The sequence below is a fragment of the Crocodylus siamensis genome, chromosome 10 (genome assembly GCF_052110815.1).
Source record: "Crocodylus siamensis isolate JL-2025a chromosome 10, ASM5211081v1, whole genome shotgun sequence".
Lineage (NCBI taxonomy): Eukaryota > Metazoa > Chordata > Crocodylia > Crocodylidae > Crocodylus > Crocodylus siamensis.
Genome location: NC_143404.1, coordinates 34,472,191 through 34,490,867, shown reverse-complemented (window position 1 = coordinate 34,490,867; position 18,677 = coordinate 34,472,191). Strand labels below are relative to the sequence as shown.

The following is an 18,677-nucleotide window of genomic DNA, read 5'->3' as shown; positions in this document are numbered from 1 at the left end:
TCACTGGCTCTATATAACCTCAATTACACTGAACCCCAAGGGTAAAAGATCAGTAGCCTGTGAGCAAGTCAGTCTCTGGCCCATGGGCATCTGCTCTGGTCCATGGCTTGGGTCTGATACTTGGCACTTTTCTCCCATGGGACAGTTGCTATTTATAAGCCCCCACATCCTTACAGTTCTCACCCTGCACCCCTGATATCCTTGCCCTCTGCTGTAACTTGGCACTGAGAGCCGCAGCTCCTGTCAGTTCTGTCACAATCTACCTCTGGCTTCTGTGAAGGTCTGACAGGCATCAAGAACTAGCTTTCAACCCAGCCATCTTCTAGGTTTTCAAACATTCCTAGAACTTGTATTATTTTATTTCTCCCAGTCCAGAAGCCATGTACTGTGCCAGGAAGGGACAGCTTCCCACTACACAAACTCTTAGCAAGGGCTCTCCAATCTGGTTCTGCACACATGAGGTAGCAGAGGAGTTTGGACAAGGTTTAGAGCAGAGGTGGGCAATTATTTAGGCTGGAGAGCCACTTAGGGAGTTTTGATGAGTTGCTGCAGGCCAAGTCAGCACACATTCCCGCTGCCAAGCCAGGCCAGGTCAGAACCCCTCCAGCCCACAGCAGCTCACCAAAACTCCCTAAGTGGCCCTATGCCACGGCTCCAGCCCCACATACCACTCCTCACTCATCCACGGCCCCATCCCATCTGCCTGGTTGAGTGCATCCTGCCCACATAGGTCCTGGGCCAGTCTCCATGGAGACCCTGCCCACCCCGTCCATCTGGTGCCCCCGGCAGTGGGTGCAGAGTGGGCACGCCAGGGTGCCCAGGCAGCAGGGCTGGGGCTGGTAGCAGTGGCAATGGCCATCAGAAGGAGCTGCTGCTGCAGGGGCTGCTGGGAAGTAGAGTCCAGGCACCTCACCACCCCTGCCCTGCTGCATGCCTTGGGGTGGTGGGACTGGCAGCATGCACCATGGCCAGGGCTGCCCTCCCATGTCTGGGCCAGGTAGGACCCGCTGTGTGCTGAATAAAATCCCTTGGTGGACCCAATCAGGCCCATGAGCCATATTTTGCCCAGCCTTGGTTTAGAGGAACACATCTGGCTCAAACATAAAGCCTTGATCACTGCATTTTGGAGTTTCACAGCTGGACCTCTACTTCCATAATGGGCCAAACCAAACTCTAGGGCTTGCCCCTACCATGCTTTGCAGCTCTGCCCACTTTCTAGTCTGCCTCTCTGCAGATCTGCATTGCAATTGAGGCCACCTCTCAGGAGTGTGCGCTTCAAAATGCTCACTCCCACAGAGGTCCCAACCCCTTGCAGAAAGCTGCTTTGGCTCCACTGCTGCTCCTTATCAGCCTCACACACTTCTGACGAACTGCTTAGGGCAGTTTCTATTCCAGTCTGTTTATGAACTGTCTTTCAGCCAGTCAATTACACTGTAACTCATCTCTCTATAATGTTTTACAACACTGCTGTGAAAAACTGATGTGAGGAGGGGTTGTTCATTTCCTGTGATTCCCAGCATAATTAATGGAGTTAATAGATGATCTTCAAAAACACACCTCTCCTATATTTCACAATCAGCAGTCAATAGCTCTAGTTATAGATTGACTCCATGAACAATGTCTGACATGTTGACTAAAGTCCTCCACACTACCATAAAAACACGCCACTTCTCCAGCTCTTCTTTCCGCAGCAATCTCGGCACCGCTCAGCAGGAGAATGGGGAAGAGTTCGGAGGATTTACCTCAGACCAAGGTGAACACATTGTTTGCATTTACCATATTCTGGCTTTCTCCCACCATCTGTATCAGTTGTCCTGCTTACAAGTATTTGGTATAACTGCATCTGAAGAAGATGGTAGGTATCTGTGTTGGTTATGAGAAGGGGCTGGTATAAGCAATGGAATAGGAGAATCTGAGAGCATATGCTGCTGACCAAAGGCAGAAGCTAAAGGCAACTTTTAACTTGATCATTGCAGGAAAACAGATTCCACACAGCGTGACCTGTCAGACTGACCTTTAACACTGGGCTCTGCCCATGGCTTGGTTTGGCTTGGAGGCTGAGTGGAAGCCACTCTGCTCCCAGTAGGGGAAGCAGCCAACCTGCCACTCAGGAGTGGACTGCTGGCCATCACCTAAAACACATGATGTCCATGTATATGCTGTTGCTGTTGCTAGTTCCCTTCTTTCCTGCTCTTTCCTGCCTTCCCTTAGGCCAGCCTTGTCTTTAACACAGCACAGGGAAACCACCCAGCCTCACTTTGTACTTGATCAGCTGCTGCAACTCAGCAAAAGACATGGAAACTCTTGGGAGATGCTTCAGTAAGGGCACAGGAGAGAAGAGCCATAAGCATCAGGCCCCTTCCCTCACCTCCCCCTGCCAGGGTAAGAATGACAGAAGGAGGGAAAGGATCCAAGGAAGTGAGGGTTTCTGGGTTTTATTCTGAAGTAAATTTGCAAGGAACATGATTTTAGCTTGCAGTGACTGGCAGAGTCCAGGGCCTGATCCTGTTTGGAGCTGAGCATCTGCAGCTTTCACTGAAGATACTGGGTTTTAAAGGCACAGATCTTCCCCCTCAGGTTTTTGTAAGAGTGGGCCTCTGTTGTGAGGGATTTTGAGTGACTCCTTTATAATACACATTAACGTTTATTTATAGTCCACTTGCCATGCTGGGGAGGATGTCACAGAAACAAAGCTCTTTAAGTCAAATGCTGCTTCTTTTACTGGGTTCCTATACATGGCTGCTCTGAGTAGCTACTATGTTGTAAGGGGCTTTGAACGTGCTACATGGGAGTGAGGAAGAGGATGATTATTATTTTAACTCTGTTTATATATGTTAGTGAGATGTCTGCAGCAATTCAGTTGTCCTGTTTGTGGCTTTCTTGTTTTGTACCTTTTTATTTCCAAAGCCTGATCTACACCCAGATTTTTGTGCCAATTTATCTTTTTTCACTGAGAGTTGTGATTTTACCAGTATCATTAGATTAGTACAAACCCTAGTGTGGACACAGCTATTCTGCTTTGAAAGTGCCTTATTCTAGTATTTCTCATGCCCCTTCCCACATAGGGATTGTTATACTGAAACAAAGATATTCATACCAGTTTGACTGTGTGCATATTGAAGAAGAGGGGTTGTACTAAGGTAGGTAAAGTGATACTGTGTCTGTATGTAGGCATAAAGCTTGGCCATCTGATATGCTGTGGAGTGATGTAGCATGTTGCAAAGAGGTGCTCACTTTGCTTTCCCTCTGAGATGTTCATTTGCGAGTGGCTTGTTTTGTCGTTCCCTTTAAATGTAAGTCATGGCTACCTAGGCTGGGACGTGATGCTTGCTCTGGACAAAAGGAACTCAAACCAGTTCTGGAGCTCCCTCATGCTGGGATTCTGGGATTTCTAGGGATTCCCTGAGCTTGCTCGACTAAAGCAGCCAACACAAAAGGAAGCGGCATCGCACCCCCTTTCCAAAGCACTCAGCGGCACTGTCTGTTTTGCATTCGATCTTTCAGTGCTCTTGCTTTGTCTGCCATTTTTGTTGTTGCTCCAAGGCCCTGCTAAGTACTAATGCAACCAACACAGGTCATATAAGCACACAGCAGCTTTCAATGCGTATAAACTTCTTTCATACTACCAGCCAGGTGATCAAACAGGTGACCAGCAGGGATAGTGCAGGGTTAAACACAAATCCAGAGTGCTTTTCTGTTCTATTGCTTTTATATGTTAGAAGCACTTAACATTAGTCTGCAGCACTGCCCATGCATGATCAATCATAGTTGGTGCCAACACCTTACAGTTTGCTGATTAATGAACTTATTTAATCAGAGCATTCCTTCATAGCATTCGTATCTATTGTACCAGGTTTCGCTGTACCATCCTGCATGCTTTCCTTATCTATCTCAGATGTTCTTGAATGAACTCCAAATGTTTTGATGCATTCTAGTGCTTTCTGAAGATCTCCAGACTTGAAGGTTTTAACTATTCCTGCTCTTGGCCTGCCTTCTGGCCTAGTTTCCCCATGGAACAGCTTAAATAAATAGTGACTTGCTTTGTTTTACATCTCCCTTGACACCAGAATGGCAACACTCCTTCTGCTCTGAATGACAGGACATCTGAGATCATTGCTGAATATGCATATGGGAAGGAGCCGGTCCCTGAGAACAAGGTGAGGCAAGGGCTTAGCGGAGGGTACCTGGGCCACTACCTTTACCTGAGGAGTTAATACACTGTAAGTTAGGGCTCAGCTAAGATGTAAGCAAGGGGGAGAACATAGCTACAGTGCCCCAGAAGCAGGCCAAAGACCAGGCTGTGAATCAGCAAATTATGATCTAGCTGTATTTCACTCTTCTCCTCCTGGGGGAAGTGATTTTTGTCTGCCCCTTAGATAGTGATAATAACTGGCAAGCAAGTCCCATAGCCGTCACTTTGTGAGGGTATGGCTGAGGCTCTTCTTACTGCCCTCCCTACTTACTTCTTGCTCACCAGTGTGAAAAGGGACAATAAAGCAACAGGCAATGGATCTGGGGACTTTGGAGTGGCAGAGGCTGCTGCCCTGGGTCTTTGTAGGGCCTTTGGGGAAATAGATCCTAAGGCCAGAGAGGTCCGACCTGCTGTATACACAGCACAAGCTCAAGTCCATGCAGACAAAAGTTTGCCTCAGTGTCTGGGGAGATCAGTACAGGCATCACCATGAACTGGTTCCTGAGCTGTCACTGACCTGGGATGATTGCTCAGGCTCAGAGGAGACAGAAGAGATTATGCTCCAGAAACCAGTTTGTGGGGGTATTGCTCAGTGTAAGGAAATTGTAGCACATTTATCTTGGCAATAACTCCAAGCCCTGCTCTAACTGCGCCAGAGCTAAGGTCCTCTTTTTTCCCTTTCCAGCCCCACACAGTGAGCATGAATCACACAGGGCCAGCCAGGAAGGGGTTTGACATGATCTATAAGATTGAAGATACGCCTCCATGGTACCTCTGCATTCTGCTTGGCTTTCAGGTAAGGAAGGCTCTGAGGAGAGGGCCGAGACCCTACCCCTGCTCTCTTGCTTTGAGTGCCCCTGCAGGTGACTGTGTTTCAGTCTCATTTACTAGGGGACAAAAAATACCTACAGGCTATCACTCCTGTGCACGATCTCTGCAAAAGCCCAAGGCACCACTGACATCCTTTAGCCCAGACAACATGTCCATGGTATCTAGGCAGTCCTCCACCCAGAGGCAAGCTAACTGGGAACAGAGGTGAAACTCAACCCTTTTCCCTAGTCCAACCAATAGGCATAACAGGGGGCTTCTTCTCCATCCCTTCTCCAGCATTACCTGACCTGTTTCAGTGGCACCATAGCTGTCCCGTTTCTCTTGGCCGAGTGCTTGTGTGTGGGGAAGGACCAGTACACTGTCAGTCAGCTAATCGGCACCATCTTCACCTGCGTTGGGATCACCACACTTATCCAGACCACTGTGGGGATCAGGTGGGTTTCCTCCGCTTGGCTCAGCTCTTACATCTTACAATTACTCTTAAAGCCTTGTTTTCTATTGAGATGCCGGGCAGGAAACGGCGAAAGAGAGTAAGAACCAGAAAGTGCTTGCTAATGAAGGTTTTTCTTCTTGGTTCTGCAGACTCCCGCTGTTCCAAGCAAGCGCATTAGCCTTCCTGGTTCCTGCCAAATCCATTCTTGCCCTGGAGAAATGGAAATGTCCCCCAGAAGGTAACTCAAGCTTATTTTACTCCACTGTGGTATAATAATGAACTTGACTAAGTTAATGGCTCCTCTGAGGACACCCTTGTAGCCCAGTGTCATATGTCAGGATTACAGACTAGGTTCCACATCCAGCTTCCTAGATGCTACCACATAGGCAACATGGTTTAGACCAATGGTCACCAACCAGTGGATCTCAAGCCACCGGGAGATCTTGGAGCCTCTTGTAGTAGATCTCAGACCCTCTTGGAGTCAGCCGGAGGCTGGGGTGGGGGGGCTGAGTGCCTGTGTGCATGCATGCATGTGCCCCAGCCCAGCAGGTCAGTCTGTGGGGGAGGGAAGGGGCCTAGAGCAAGGCCTCTGCGGTGAGGGACACTGCTGCAGAGGCAGGAGCAGGGGTAAGTTGAGTGGGGTCCCAGCCAGGTGGGATTTACCTGCTGAGGAGGTGCCCCCCCAAATAATTTTTTCTCAGTCTGCCCCCACTTCCCTCCCCACAGACTTACCTCCTGGGCGGGGAGCGGGGTGAGGGGGTGGCAGCGGTGAATGGTAGATCTTGGGTTGCTTTTAAATGCCAAAGGTGATCTCCTACCTAAAAAGGTTGGAGACCTCTCGTCTAATCAATCAATAGCATGTTGGTCTGGGTGTCAGGAAGCCAGGGCTCTTGTCCCAGCTCTCCTACTGAGTTGCTGTGTGATCATGATCAACTTCTCAGGTGAAAGGCCATGAGGTGTGTAGACAGTGTTTAGCACTTGTGGGGGCTGTAGGTAAAACAAACGTGTATTATGTAGCCAGGCCTTATAAAGGGGCCAACCTGAGATGCTTTGAGCCAGAATTTCAGAGGTGCTGGGGATGGTTATTTCTTCCAGATGCATTCTATGCACGGAGGATCAGATCCCATAGCACAGGGCACCCTTCATCTTCCAGGCAGGGTACAAGCATGGGACTGGACTCCCCACTGCATTACTCCAGCTTAACCCAGAATGCACAGGAATGACACCAGTGCTAATGAGCATAGTGCAGGGTGAATGTAGACCATTAGCAAATACATCTGCCCTGAACCCCTGTTATCCCTGAGCACTGCCTCTAAATCCCTCCTATTTTCTAGAGGAGATCTATGGCAACTGGACTTTACCACTGAACACATCGCACATATGGCACCCACGGATGAGAGAAGTAAGCACCACTCAAGGGCTGCAAGCCCACTCAGGACCCCATACAGGACAGGACAGGGCAGGGCAGGGCAGGGTCTGGGCAACGTCACCAGGAAACTGGCCAGCATAGCCCTGTGAGCCAAACCACATGGCTTGCTGGCATGGTGGGGCCATGTGCCATCTCCTTATGCACCATGCAATGCTGGTGTGCAGTTAAGCAGGCCTATGGTCCTCTCCTGCAAGGGAAACCCACCTTTGGGCAGAAAGGCTGTGCTGAGCATAGGCACTGCTCCTCTCCCTCAGGAGCCACTAGACTTACGCAGCTGTGTTCAGCATCCCTCACCATGGGCATGGCCTAGAGTTCCTCTTCCTCTAGAGCCTGTTGGCCCTGGCAAAGGGGCTCCAGGCCCATGTGAGGTACACTCTGATGCCTCCACAATGCTACATCGTCAGCTCCCAAACACAGAGCTACGCTGATCCTGTGAGGCCTCCAGACTCACGCAGATATTGCCCTTTTCTGTGGCACCAGTATGGGGACTGAAGCATGATGGCCTGTGATTCTTCAGAGATGAGTATGCTCTAAGAGGCCTTTTTTCCCTTTGCACAATAGATCCAAGGGGCGATCATCGTGTCCAGCCTGGTGGAAGTGGTCATCGGGCTTGTGGGCCTCCCTGGGGCACTGCTCAGCTACATTGGACCCCTCACCGTCACCCCCACTGTCTCCCTCATAGGACTCTCGGTGTTTCAAGCAGCTGGGGATCGTGCTGGATCACACTGGGGCATTGCAGCACTGTATGCATTTAGTTTATTCCACAGGACAAGGAACAGAGAGGATGGGTCCCTAGTTGTCCCTGATATCACTTCTGTATATCCTTATGGAAAGGTTTTCTATGGGAGTTGTGCAGCTGTATATCTAAAGGCAAAATTTGGTCCTTGAGCTTGAAGCATAAGCAGCACTAGGAAATATTATTTGTGGGAGGCTGGGCAGTGCGGCGCGCACCCGCCTGATCCCACCTCTCCCTCCTGCAGGGCTGTTCCGGGGCTGGTGTGAGCTGGTGCTGTGCGTGTGGCAGCAGAGGAGCATGTGGCAGGGGTGCTGGGTGTGGTGCTGCTGGCCCCGTTGGGGGGGGCGCTAAGTCCCATTAGCCCAGGTCTTCTGCTGCCTATGACTTGAAGTGAAATTCCATCCCTAAATGCATTTGCTGATTGCTGAAGGTTTTGCCCTATGGACCCAATCCTGCTCTAGCTGAAGCCATTTCTCATGATGCACTGTGATCATGAGACTCCCATAATGCATCGTAGCTAGTCAAATGAAGGGGAGATCCTAGTGGATTGTATGAATCTAGCTAGGGAGCCTGGCCAGAAGAGAGAACAGACATGAGGCATCCAAATGGCAACTCCCTTGCAGCAGCTCTGGCTGACATGGAATAATATCCAGCTGACCAGAGTGAAACAGTTCATTTGACCCAGCCAAATGTTTTGATTCAGGGTGACCTGACCCCAAATAATTTTTCCTCCCGAATGGGAAAATGGTGATTTTACTCACAGTATTTACCATGAAAAATTGTGATCTGCAGGAATACACATTGGACAGAAAATTCTTGACTGGTTCTGCCAATCACCCAAAGCGCTACTCCGTTCCATGGTGAAAAGCGGCTTGGTTCAGCCAGCCAAATGCACATGAGGTGAACACACAGAACCAGGATCAACCTTCACTATTGCTCTGTGACACCTGCTCTCAGATACACCACAAAACAAAATCCTCTCTTCAGTGAAGCGGAAACAAATAAGGAAGGAGTTCATTGGTCATCAGAACCCGCCACGCTCTGCAGTCTGTACACTCAGCACCGTGGCCTGTGTGTTCGGCACGTCTCATTCATTCTTCAGCCTTCTGAATTATGGAATTTGTACTCGGGTGCCTGAACAAAAATCATCTTCATAGTAATACATGCAGTTTCAGATTGACCCCAAAGAATAATTTTTTCAGGGTTCTTTTCATGAAATGAAGATGGCAAAAATATTTGTCCCAGGTTGATCTAAAACATTAAGTTGCCCCCTTTAAGGCTTTTTAACACCGGCCAATTCATAATGTAACAGTTGTTTCAGAATGAAAAGTCAAGTGCCTCGTTTTGCCATATTAAATGGGAAAGTTCAGGCTGTTCCAAAATTTTTCCCATTATTTTTTTACTAAAAACTATTAAGTTTGATTTAAATACATGAATAATTTCAGTTGTTTCCCCCCAAGGCACTCTTCAGTAAAGCTCCTATTTCTAGAAAGATTTCTCCTCACCCTAATCCAACCACATCCATTACTATGCCGCTTCTCCTTTTGATCTAGTCCCAAGGACATGGCTTTGCATGAACCCAATCTTAACTGGTAAACTCCTTTGAGTTCAAAAACACTAACTGGCCAGTGGTGTGAGCCTGGGGTCCTAATGAAGTTTTCTTTTCAACAGGTCCATTTTTCTGATCATCTTATTTGCCCAGTACCTACGAAATGTAACAGTTCGGCTGCCAGGATACAGATGGGGTAAAGGATGTACTTTGTTCAGGATCCAGATCTTCAAAATGTTTCCGGTATGGCCAGACTCATTACAAGGGGCTGGCAAAACTTTACCACCCAGAGGGTGGGGTTAAATAATTCCTTCAGTTTATTACCTACTTCTTGTGGGTCCACATTACTGGCTTAAAAAATCTCTGGCACTGTGGATGGACTAGGGATACAGCAAACACGGCCCTTCCTGTTGCACCGCCAGGACCCAGAAAAGCAGAACTCCTTGGAGACGGTGATTAGGCCGGGAGGGAAGGGAGTTATTAACAGCACGGGGAAAGCCCAGAAGACTGCAGGGGTTGCCTGGCCTGCACGTGTCACCACTGCCCTCTACTGGATGGTGAGGGAACTATTCTGCAGTGTGTCATGGGCCTCGTACAGCCAGCTGCCGAGAGGCATGCTGAAGTGACACAGCCCTGTGAATTGTGGATCCAAAGGATCCACCTGCTCTCTGTGCCACTGTCATGACATGCAACTGGGGTAGAGTGAAGGGCGCACCAGCCCTGGGTAGAGATCCAGAGGGAATGCTAGTATGGCGGCCCCCCCCAGCAGCCACTGCCAGGCAAAGGGCAGAGAGCTGCTACTAGCCCTAGCCCCAGCAAGGCAGCAGGCCAGGAGACAGCCCAGCAGCAGTCACTGTCAATAAGACCCTCCCATGCTTGTCCCCTCTCCCACCCTCTTTCCTCCCTTCCCACCTTGCTGTCAGGTGCTTGGCACAGCACTCCCCTGCCCCCTGCCTCTCCCGGGAGCACAGGGATTTCTATGAAGCCAAGGGGATCCCACAGCTGTCAGGGTAGGCCTGGATGACATGGTGGCAGGTCTGGCTGTGTCAAAGCAGCTCTGCCATCCACAGCAAATGTCCCCCTGCCTGGGGTGCTGGTACTGAGCAGGCATGGAAGGCAAGTGTTACCGGTGCCTGTCTCCTCCCCAGATCATCCTGGCCATCATGATAGTCTGGCTGCTCTGCTACCTCCTAACGCTGACAAACGTCTTCCCGAGTGAGGCAGACGTGTATGGCTACAAGGCCAGGACTGACGCCAGAGGGGAAATCATGTCGACTGCACCTTGGTTCCGCCTCCCCTATCCATGTGAGTAAGAGCGCTCCTGTCAAGGGGTTTGGAAAGGGTGTGCCCAGGAGTGTACTTGGGTTTCTGTGCCACACACATGCGTGGCTGGAACACGTGCATGTACAGCCCCCACACGCACCCATAGACACACTCCCCTTCTGCACAGCCCAGCCTCACTTGCTGGCGTGCATTGGACTAAACGCACTGTGTCCCCCCCAGGCAGAGGCAGGAGTAGGACCTCCTGCCCCGACTTAGTACCTGCCCCGCTGCCCCCTCAGTGTGGTGCTTCCTTCCTCTGCTTTCTATACAGGAGCCTTAGACCAGGACAGAGAAAGTCCTTTCCCCCCAGTCAGACACTGAGTAACGGGAAAAAGAGGACTCTTGCCTTAACGACCAGCCCCATCTGCTAGAGCGCAAAGCCGTCTTGCACTGTGCTATGGCATGGTGGGGCAGAAGTGACTCAGAGGGTGACAGGTGCACTGAGGTCAGCACCAGAGCAGGGAAGCTGGCAGGTTGTGGCTGGAGCCCCAAGAGCTGCTGCATGGGTGGTAGCACTGCAGGAATGGGGAGGAAGGCCGGGTTACTGGTCACCAGGTGGTTCTCCAAAGAGTAATGCTCAGCCCAGAAGCACATCTGTAGTGTGGGTGTGGTAGGGAGCCATTGGATCGAGGGCCTTGCAGCTCCTGTATTTTACAGATACATGTGCCATGGTGAATCTCAGTGGGAGGATAATGGGAAGACCAGCCTGCGCCAGTAGTCCTGGCACCTGGGCACGCTGAGCTGTGCTGGGTCCGTCAGGGCACACTGTTTCCGGGGCAGCTCTCAGGTGTGGCAGCTAACTCCTTGTTCTGTTTTGCCATTCCCAGGTCAGTGGGGAGTGCCCACAGTGACAGCTGCGGCCGTGCTGGGAATGTTTAGCGCCACCTTGGCCGGGATTATCGAGTCCATTGGGGATTACTATTCCTGCGCCAGGCTGGCAGGGGCTCCGGCACCACCTGTCCATGCTATTAATAGGTATGGTCCCAACATCTTGCCTGTCCCTCTAGTCACCACCAAGCATGCACGGGGGAACCAGAGTCTGCTCTTGCCTGTCCCTCTAGTCACCACCAAGCATGCATGGGGGAACCAGAGTCTGCTCCACAGAAGAGCAATCATCACTGGCAAAGGCCACTGAGGGGAGGCTGAGAAGAGGAAAGGGCTTAGGCTGCTTTCATATGTGAGTGCCCAAAATTAGGTGCTCAAATAACCATGGCTTGGATTTCCAAGGCACCAGGCACCCGCATTTCCACTGAGTTCAATAAAGCTGCAGCTGCTCAGCCCCTCCGAACATCTGGTGCTGAAAGCTGGATGGAGGCATCTGCAAGCATCCAAGTTTGACTGTGTTGGCTGGAACCCCAGTGACCCCGTGTTGAATGGGGGCTGTGACCCCCCCCGCAACTACCATCTCTCAGGGCATTGGTGAGCATTGTGAATGTGCCAGGCCCACACAAGTGCCAGGCTCTGTGCAAGTGCACTAATGTACAGAACAACTGCCAGGAGCCCACCCCATCCTTTGTGCTGGACTAGGAAATGCCCTAGCTTAAAGTGGCTACAATGCCAGCCACCGCAGCAGGCACCATACTTGCCAGTCATGGAAGGGCAGCATAGAATACACCTCCTCCCAGTCCAGGGGTCTTTTGCTGCAACACGGTCTTCAGGGGAGAAGCTGGCATTCTTGCTGGGCTTCTGCCACACTGACATACCCAGTCTAGCCCTAAGCAGCATCACATGTCTCTGCCATGCAGCAGCAGTGCTGAGGACTGCCGGTACCCTGGAGACTGCATGGAATGCTCTGGCTGTTTTCTTCTTTTCAGAGGCATTTTCACAGAAGGAGTCTCTTGCATCATTGCTGGATTGCTGGGAACAGGCAATGGCTCCACCTCCTCCAGCCCCAACATTGGCGTCTTGGGCATCACAAAGGTACTATCCTTGAATCATTGCTTGGACCTTTCCAGGCACTATGCTGCTTCGTATCTGGGCAGTACTATGTGCAGGGCAGGTGAGTGGGTGGGGGTGTTTCATGGCAGCAGCCTGGAGGTGGTATAGATGCCCAGGGACTTCCTTAATACAGCTTGGGCTAGCAACTGTGGGTGTCATTGCAGGCCATGCCAAACATGGGACTTTTACTGTTAATAGGGAGAAAGCCATGAGGTACAGGAATAGGGAGAGACTTGATGCCTGCTGTGGAAAGCATTGCTGCCCTGCCTCCACGCTTGGGTTGCAAGGAACAGAATCAGGAAGCTGCCAAGCTCCTATTTGAAGATGAAAGGAGCTAAGAAACATGGGATGTTGGTGCTGTGTGCAGGAAGGGCAGTATGGCAGTCATGGCAGGGCATGTGGAAAGCCCGTGTTCCTTCCTTGTTCCACCACAGCTGTTCTTTGTGATCGTGAACCTCAGTTCTCCTTGGGTGCCAGGTGACTCCTGAACACCAGTCTCCTTGGAGGGCTGAAGCTCTAGAAGGGCCAAGTCTCACTAGGGCTTTTCATCCAAGGCAGTAGGACATGCTGCTGACAGTAACATTACAGCCAATAGCCCTTACAGAGAATGTCTTCAAGCACCCATCTCTCATTTCATGACAATGAACAATTCCTCTCTAACTTCTAAAGTTGTATGTAGTGTGGCCAACTTGAGAAGGCCCCCAGGGGGCTGGATTCTGTTCTGCCACTGAGCAGAGGTGACCTTTGAGAGGTTACTTCATCATTACTCAGTTTACCAGCTCACTAGCCTGAGGCCTTGCTGATCAACTTCCCACTGGAAGACAAACCACTGACTGGGAGTTTCTATATATTGTTTGTTAGGGCACTGTGTTTCTATACACTACATACAAAAGTCTTTGAACAGGGGAAGTGGTAGAGAGCATACAGGCAATCTGCTTTCAGGAATCTCAGCCTAGTTTTCAGGGAGCAACTTTGCCTCAAGAACTGACTCTGTGTAGAAGGAGTGAGACAAAACTCAAAGAATCTTCCTGCTTTTACCAGCTTCCCCAGACAGAACCTGCATCATAAAACCAGCAATACAGTTTCTCCTAAGACTGTACAGTAGATTATACTCCAAGAAAAGGTGCTGGTAAAACTATGCATCACTGAACCACCTGGTATCTCCTGCCCTAACAGAACTTCTCTCCTCTGTAAACTGACTTGAGATCAAGTGAGAATGATGATGATGTTCATGAACAAACATGAAGCAATTTGTCTCACCTTGTTGGTGATGTTCCTGTACAGGTGGGCAGCAGAAGAGTGATTCAATATGGAGCTGCTATCATGCTAGTTCTGGGAACCATTGGAAAATTCACGGCTCTGTTTGCCTCACTCCCTGACCCCATCCTCGGAGGGATGTTCTGTACATTATTTGGTAACATTTCTATAGATTGTCTATATGTTTAATCAGCAGGATCAGTCAGTCCAGAACTGACATTACATTGCCGGACTCTTCCCTTTTTTCCCCCTCATACATTCATGTACTATTGCATAAAATGCTGTGGCTTACAAAGCTTGAACAATGAAGCTGAGACCTGCAAAGCTGCTCATAAAACTGGGAGCTCAGTGCCCATCAGAACTGGTTTTGAAGTTCTTACCTTCAATCATTGCTTTTCCTTTGAGCATCAAGCATAGAGAACAATCTCTGCAGCACAACTGCAACTCCATAGGGTCACTGAGGCTGGTGAGGTTGGCAGGAAGATTTCAGTCAGCTGTTATAGTTCCAGCTCAGGGAGGCAACCCTAGGATTTGGCTATTCAAAGACAAATTGGTTTAACTTTATATCAATTTGTTAATTAATTCAGTTAAACCAGTGCAAAGCAGTGTGAGCAGTTCTTTTAAACCTGGTTTAATACTGAATTAACTTGATTTGAGCAAGGTTTAAATTGGATCAGGAGCATCCGCACAGGTCTTTGGCATCAGTGTGAGGAGTAAAGTAGTTTGCCGTTTGGTTATTCCACCTCCACCTGGAATACATGCCTCTTAGCTCAAAAGATGAGCCAGCAATCACAGCAGCCTCTCTCAATGCACTCTGTCCCTACTGTGTCTGCATCCAGGCTGAACTCTGCTTGCACATTTGCAGGCATGATCACAGCTGTTGGCCTTTCCAATCTGCAGTTTGTTGACATGAACTCCTCCCGCAATCTTTTTGTTCTGGGATTCGCTATGTTTTTTGGGCTGACACTGCCAAATTACTTGGATTCACACCCCACTGCCATTAACACAGGTATGTCTCCATGGCTGAAAGCCTCCCAAGGTATGTGATATGCTCTGTTAGTACTACACTGAGTGGTCCCCTCTACTGAATTGTTGGTTTGATGGCTTCTATACAGAATATAGATCCCTAGGATACCATGTGAACATGCACTAGCAATGATGATTGAAATCATGGTCATTAATTATGACAGCCTGACTTTAGGAATTTCATACAGCTTCCATAGGAACACCTTCCAGCATTTAAGATCTTTGTCATGCTCCATATTAGATCTAAGCCCTAGCTGGACTTTTTCAACATGCAGCTGTTGGTTTCCTCTCCCTTTCCCATGTGCTTGCAACTCCCTGAGGCATTTTGACACAGGCTGGGCTTCATAAATTAGATTTTTTTTTTTTTTTTTTGGAGTACACAGAAAACAAAATATGATCTTCAAACAGGACCATGAGCAACAGGGGTGGGACTGGGGGGTGGAGAGGAAGTAAGTAGAGCTACCCGTCTAAAGCAGCTACATTGCCTCAGGCCTGGGATTTGGTGTGTGCGGAAGTGAGCAAATGCTTTGCAGACACACCAGCAATGTACACACCACCATTAAACTTCTTAGAGTCCATCAGATAGTTATGCCCCAGTCGCAAGGAAGTTTGTTTCTAGACAACAGCCGGTTATCCCCATTAAACACACCATTCTTACTTGTTAATGACAATAGCATCTAACCTGACAGGTGCGCTTGCTCACTGTCTTACAGGTGTGCCTGAAGTGGACCAAATATTAACAGTGCTGTTAACAACAGAAATGTTTGTTGGGGGTAGCATTGCCTTCATACTGGACAACACCATTCCAGGTACAGCTGCTGGAAGATTTTGTGACAAGATATTAAGCCTTTATAATGCACCAATATGTTATGAGTCCACTTCTGATACAGCATGTTGCCCATGTTATGATTTCAGGCCTTGCTGAGGAAGTTAAGCCATATTAATTGCTGCTGGCAAATGATCCATCTTCAGCAAGAAGCATGGACTTTTTTAAAACTGTATTTTGAGATGGAGCATAAAAATCCTCTAAGACAGGGCTGTCCACCTGGCAGGCCACAGCCAAAGGAGTTAACGAATGGTCCCCAAGCTCCTATCCAGCCACCACTCCCCCTATTGCTCCCATTGCTGCTGCAGCCAGGGATCTCTAGGCCAGTAATTTGCAACTACCTTTTTCAAGGGTGTTTGGGGTGCCATGCAATCTTAGTAGTTAGGCATGCAAATTGTTTTTAACATTGCAGAATCCTCTCTCATCTGATGTGGTCATTCTGAGTTCTTTGCAACAGAAAAACTGCTGTTATTTTTCCATAGTCAAAAGAGAGCAAAAATTAAGATCCAGCATTTTCTGAGTACCTTAACATTAGCAAGGAGTGCCCTGAGTTTTATAAGGTTGAGAACCACTGCTGTAGCCTCTCCCTCCCTCCATTTTTGATGCCTGCTCCCAACCCAGGAGACAGCACAGCTGAACATGGAGTGAGAGAACAGAGGGGAGGGCTATCTTTGTGGTGCAAAAACTAGCTAGCTAGCCACACATACAGGGCAAGGTTGGGGCCATAGCTCTCACTAGTGCAACCCCAAACCACCTAGAAGTTGGAAAGCCATGCTTTAAGATGGTTTCTCTAAGTATACAACACTGGCACAACTGGAACTAAATATAAACATTTTGTGACGAAAACTTTAGAAAGGACTTCAATGAGGTATTCATTATGAATTTAGTTGATCAGTCCCACACATCCCCACCCCGCTGCCTGTGCCCAGTCTCATAGCATAAGTGAGGATTGCTGGTGACAATCATAAACGAGCAGAAACATCATTCAACAATACAACCAGCTAACTTATATCTGTCTGCCACAGAAGGTCTGAACACTATGACAGTATTTTTAAAAAGGGCAGGAAGTCTTGAAAACAAGCTATAGATGTTACAATATAAGCTTGTTCCTGCCATCTTCCTGCATGTGGTTTCATAGTAGATCTTGTGCTGGCAAGTACGGTTCACATTCAGTGATGGCAGGATAATCCAATGCAGAAAATAGACTACAGGGAAATTTTCTTCTCTGCTTGCACAGACTCAGATTAGCCAGGTAAGTTTGCATCCATCAGAAGCATCAGATACTAGCCACTTGAGGAGGCTGGATCCCAGGTGAGAAAGATCAATGTACTGACATAGTATTGTGGGGTGGGGGTGGGGGGATTGCCTCTCCCTAGAACTGCCCAAAAAAATACTTCTAACTTGAAAAGATTAAGTTACTTGCTGCCCTACTGTTGCAGTGACATTGCTCCTCTGCTAGTTTAACTGCCAGTCTTGTATGTTAGTCTAAAGTCTGGGATTTTACCTCCTCCCAGGGACAGAAGAGGAACGAGGATTGGTGCAGTGGAAGGCAGGAGCACATGCCAACAGCAGCATGTCTGAAAACCTGAAAAGCTATGACTTCCCATTTGGGATGAACGTAATAAAAAGGATCCATTGGCTGAAGTATGTGCCAGTGTGCCCAGTTTTCAAAGGATTCAAGTCAAGGACAAAGAATCATGACACAATGGAAGACACACAAGACAACACAAACAACTTGGCCGTATGCACAAAGGTCTGAAAGAACTGCATAACGGGTGGCATGGGCATAACACAGGGACAGGCAATTATTTCAGAGGGCTGCTTAACGAGTTTTGTTGAGCTGTTGAGAGCCACAAGAGTAGCCCTGCCCCTTGACAGGAGCCCTATCCCCTGGTCACCATCTTGGGACCAGAAGTCCTACCCCCTAGCCTCCAGCCTTTGCCATGAGAAGTCCCTCCCCCCCAGAAGTACTCCTTTTGCCATCTTGGAACCAGAAGCCCCCCCACAAATTCTATACTAAAAATATCAAACATTATCAACAATGTATTTTATTTTAAAATAATATTTGTCCGGGGGGGGGGGGGTGATTGCGTAATACCTCAAAATGAAGTCTTATTCTTGTACATTAAAGGGGTGGGTGTGCAGGGGGGTATTGGTGGGGGCTGTGGGCACAAAGCAGTGAGCAAAGATCCCCCCAGATGCGCACAGGTGTGTGTGGGGGGAGGGGTGCGGTATCTGTGGGATGTGCGATTGTGTGGGAGAGGGTGTTTTTCCAGGGGACAGTCTGCAGGTATGGCAGGATGTGCATTGGAGCTCCTCCACACATTCCCTGCCTGAGCTGGTCAGCATCCACCCCTGCCCTGCAACAGCCCAGAGCCCACGTGCCCTATGGCACCTCCCTGCCACTGCCAGAGGCACACAGCCTCTGCCCTGCCCTGGACTCACCCCCACCAGAACAGATCAGCCAGAGCCCAGGCACAGCCTCAACCCCAGCCCACCCCATGTCTACTCCACACTGCCCCCCTCTGCTGTAACCTGCCACCCCTTAGGCATACAGTGGGGCTGGGGCAGCTTCACAGCTCCTTCTGGCTGCTGCCACTGCTGGCCCCAGCCCCACAGTACCAGCAGAGACCTGCGCTGCACAGCCACAACCCTGTGTGTCCCACATTTGATCTGGGCTTGCTTGCCCAGGCTTGGCAGCCATGGCACAGAACAGAAGCTATTGTTCAGTGCGGGGAGTGGGTAAAAGCAGCCCCTCCTCTTCCTTGCCACTGCTGGTCATTTCTGCTGCAGCCACCTAGAGCCTGCGCTGGGCTGCCCTGTCTCTGCTGCTGTCACCGCTGCCTCCAGGCTGCCCTCTGGGGCAGCAGTAACACTGCAAAACAAAATGCAGGGCAGCCTGGTGCACGCTCCAGGCAGCTGCAGCAGGAACGGCCAGCAGTGGTGAGGGGGAGGAGCCACTTTCTGCTGTGCTGAGCAACAGTTGGTCCTGTGCCTTACCTCAGAGAAGTGGTGCTGGCTCCTACCCTGGGGGTCTTTAAGAGGAGGCTGGATGAACACCTTGCTGGGGTTGTTTGACCCCAGTACTCTTTCCTGCCACGGCAGGGGGTCGGACTTGATGATCTGCTCAGGTCTCT

The 18,677-nt window shown here is 49.6% G+C and overlaps 1 protein-coding gene across 1 annotated transcript; it reads left to right on the top strand.

Moving 5' to 3' along the window:
- The first annotated feature begins 1,625 nt into the window (after nt 1-1,625).
- SLC23A1 (solute carrier family 23 member 1) lies at nt 1,626-17,575 on the top strand. The gene is made up of 15 exons (XM_090064215.1): nt 1,626-1,753; nt 4,068-4,157; nt 4,878-4,988; nt 5,300-5,457; nt 5,606-5,694; nt 6,791-6,858; nt 7,447-7,628; nt 9,293-9,413; nt 10,319-10,475; nt 11,321-11,468; nt 12,308-12,413; nt 13,716-13,845; nt 14,554-14,697; nt 15,428-15,523; nt 17,055-17,575. Exons 1-15 carry the CDS (start codon nt 1,718-1,720, stop codon nt 17,297-17,299), a joined length of 1,881 nt encoding a protein of 626 aa, XP_089920341.1. The 5' UTR covers nt 1,626-1,717; the 3' UTR covers nt 17,300-17,575.
- The last annotated feature ends 1,102 nt before the right edge of the window (nt 17,576-18,677 follow it).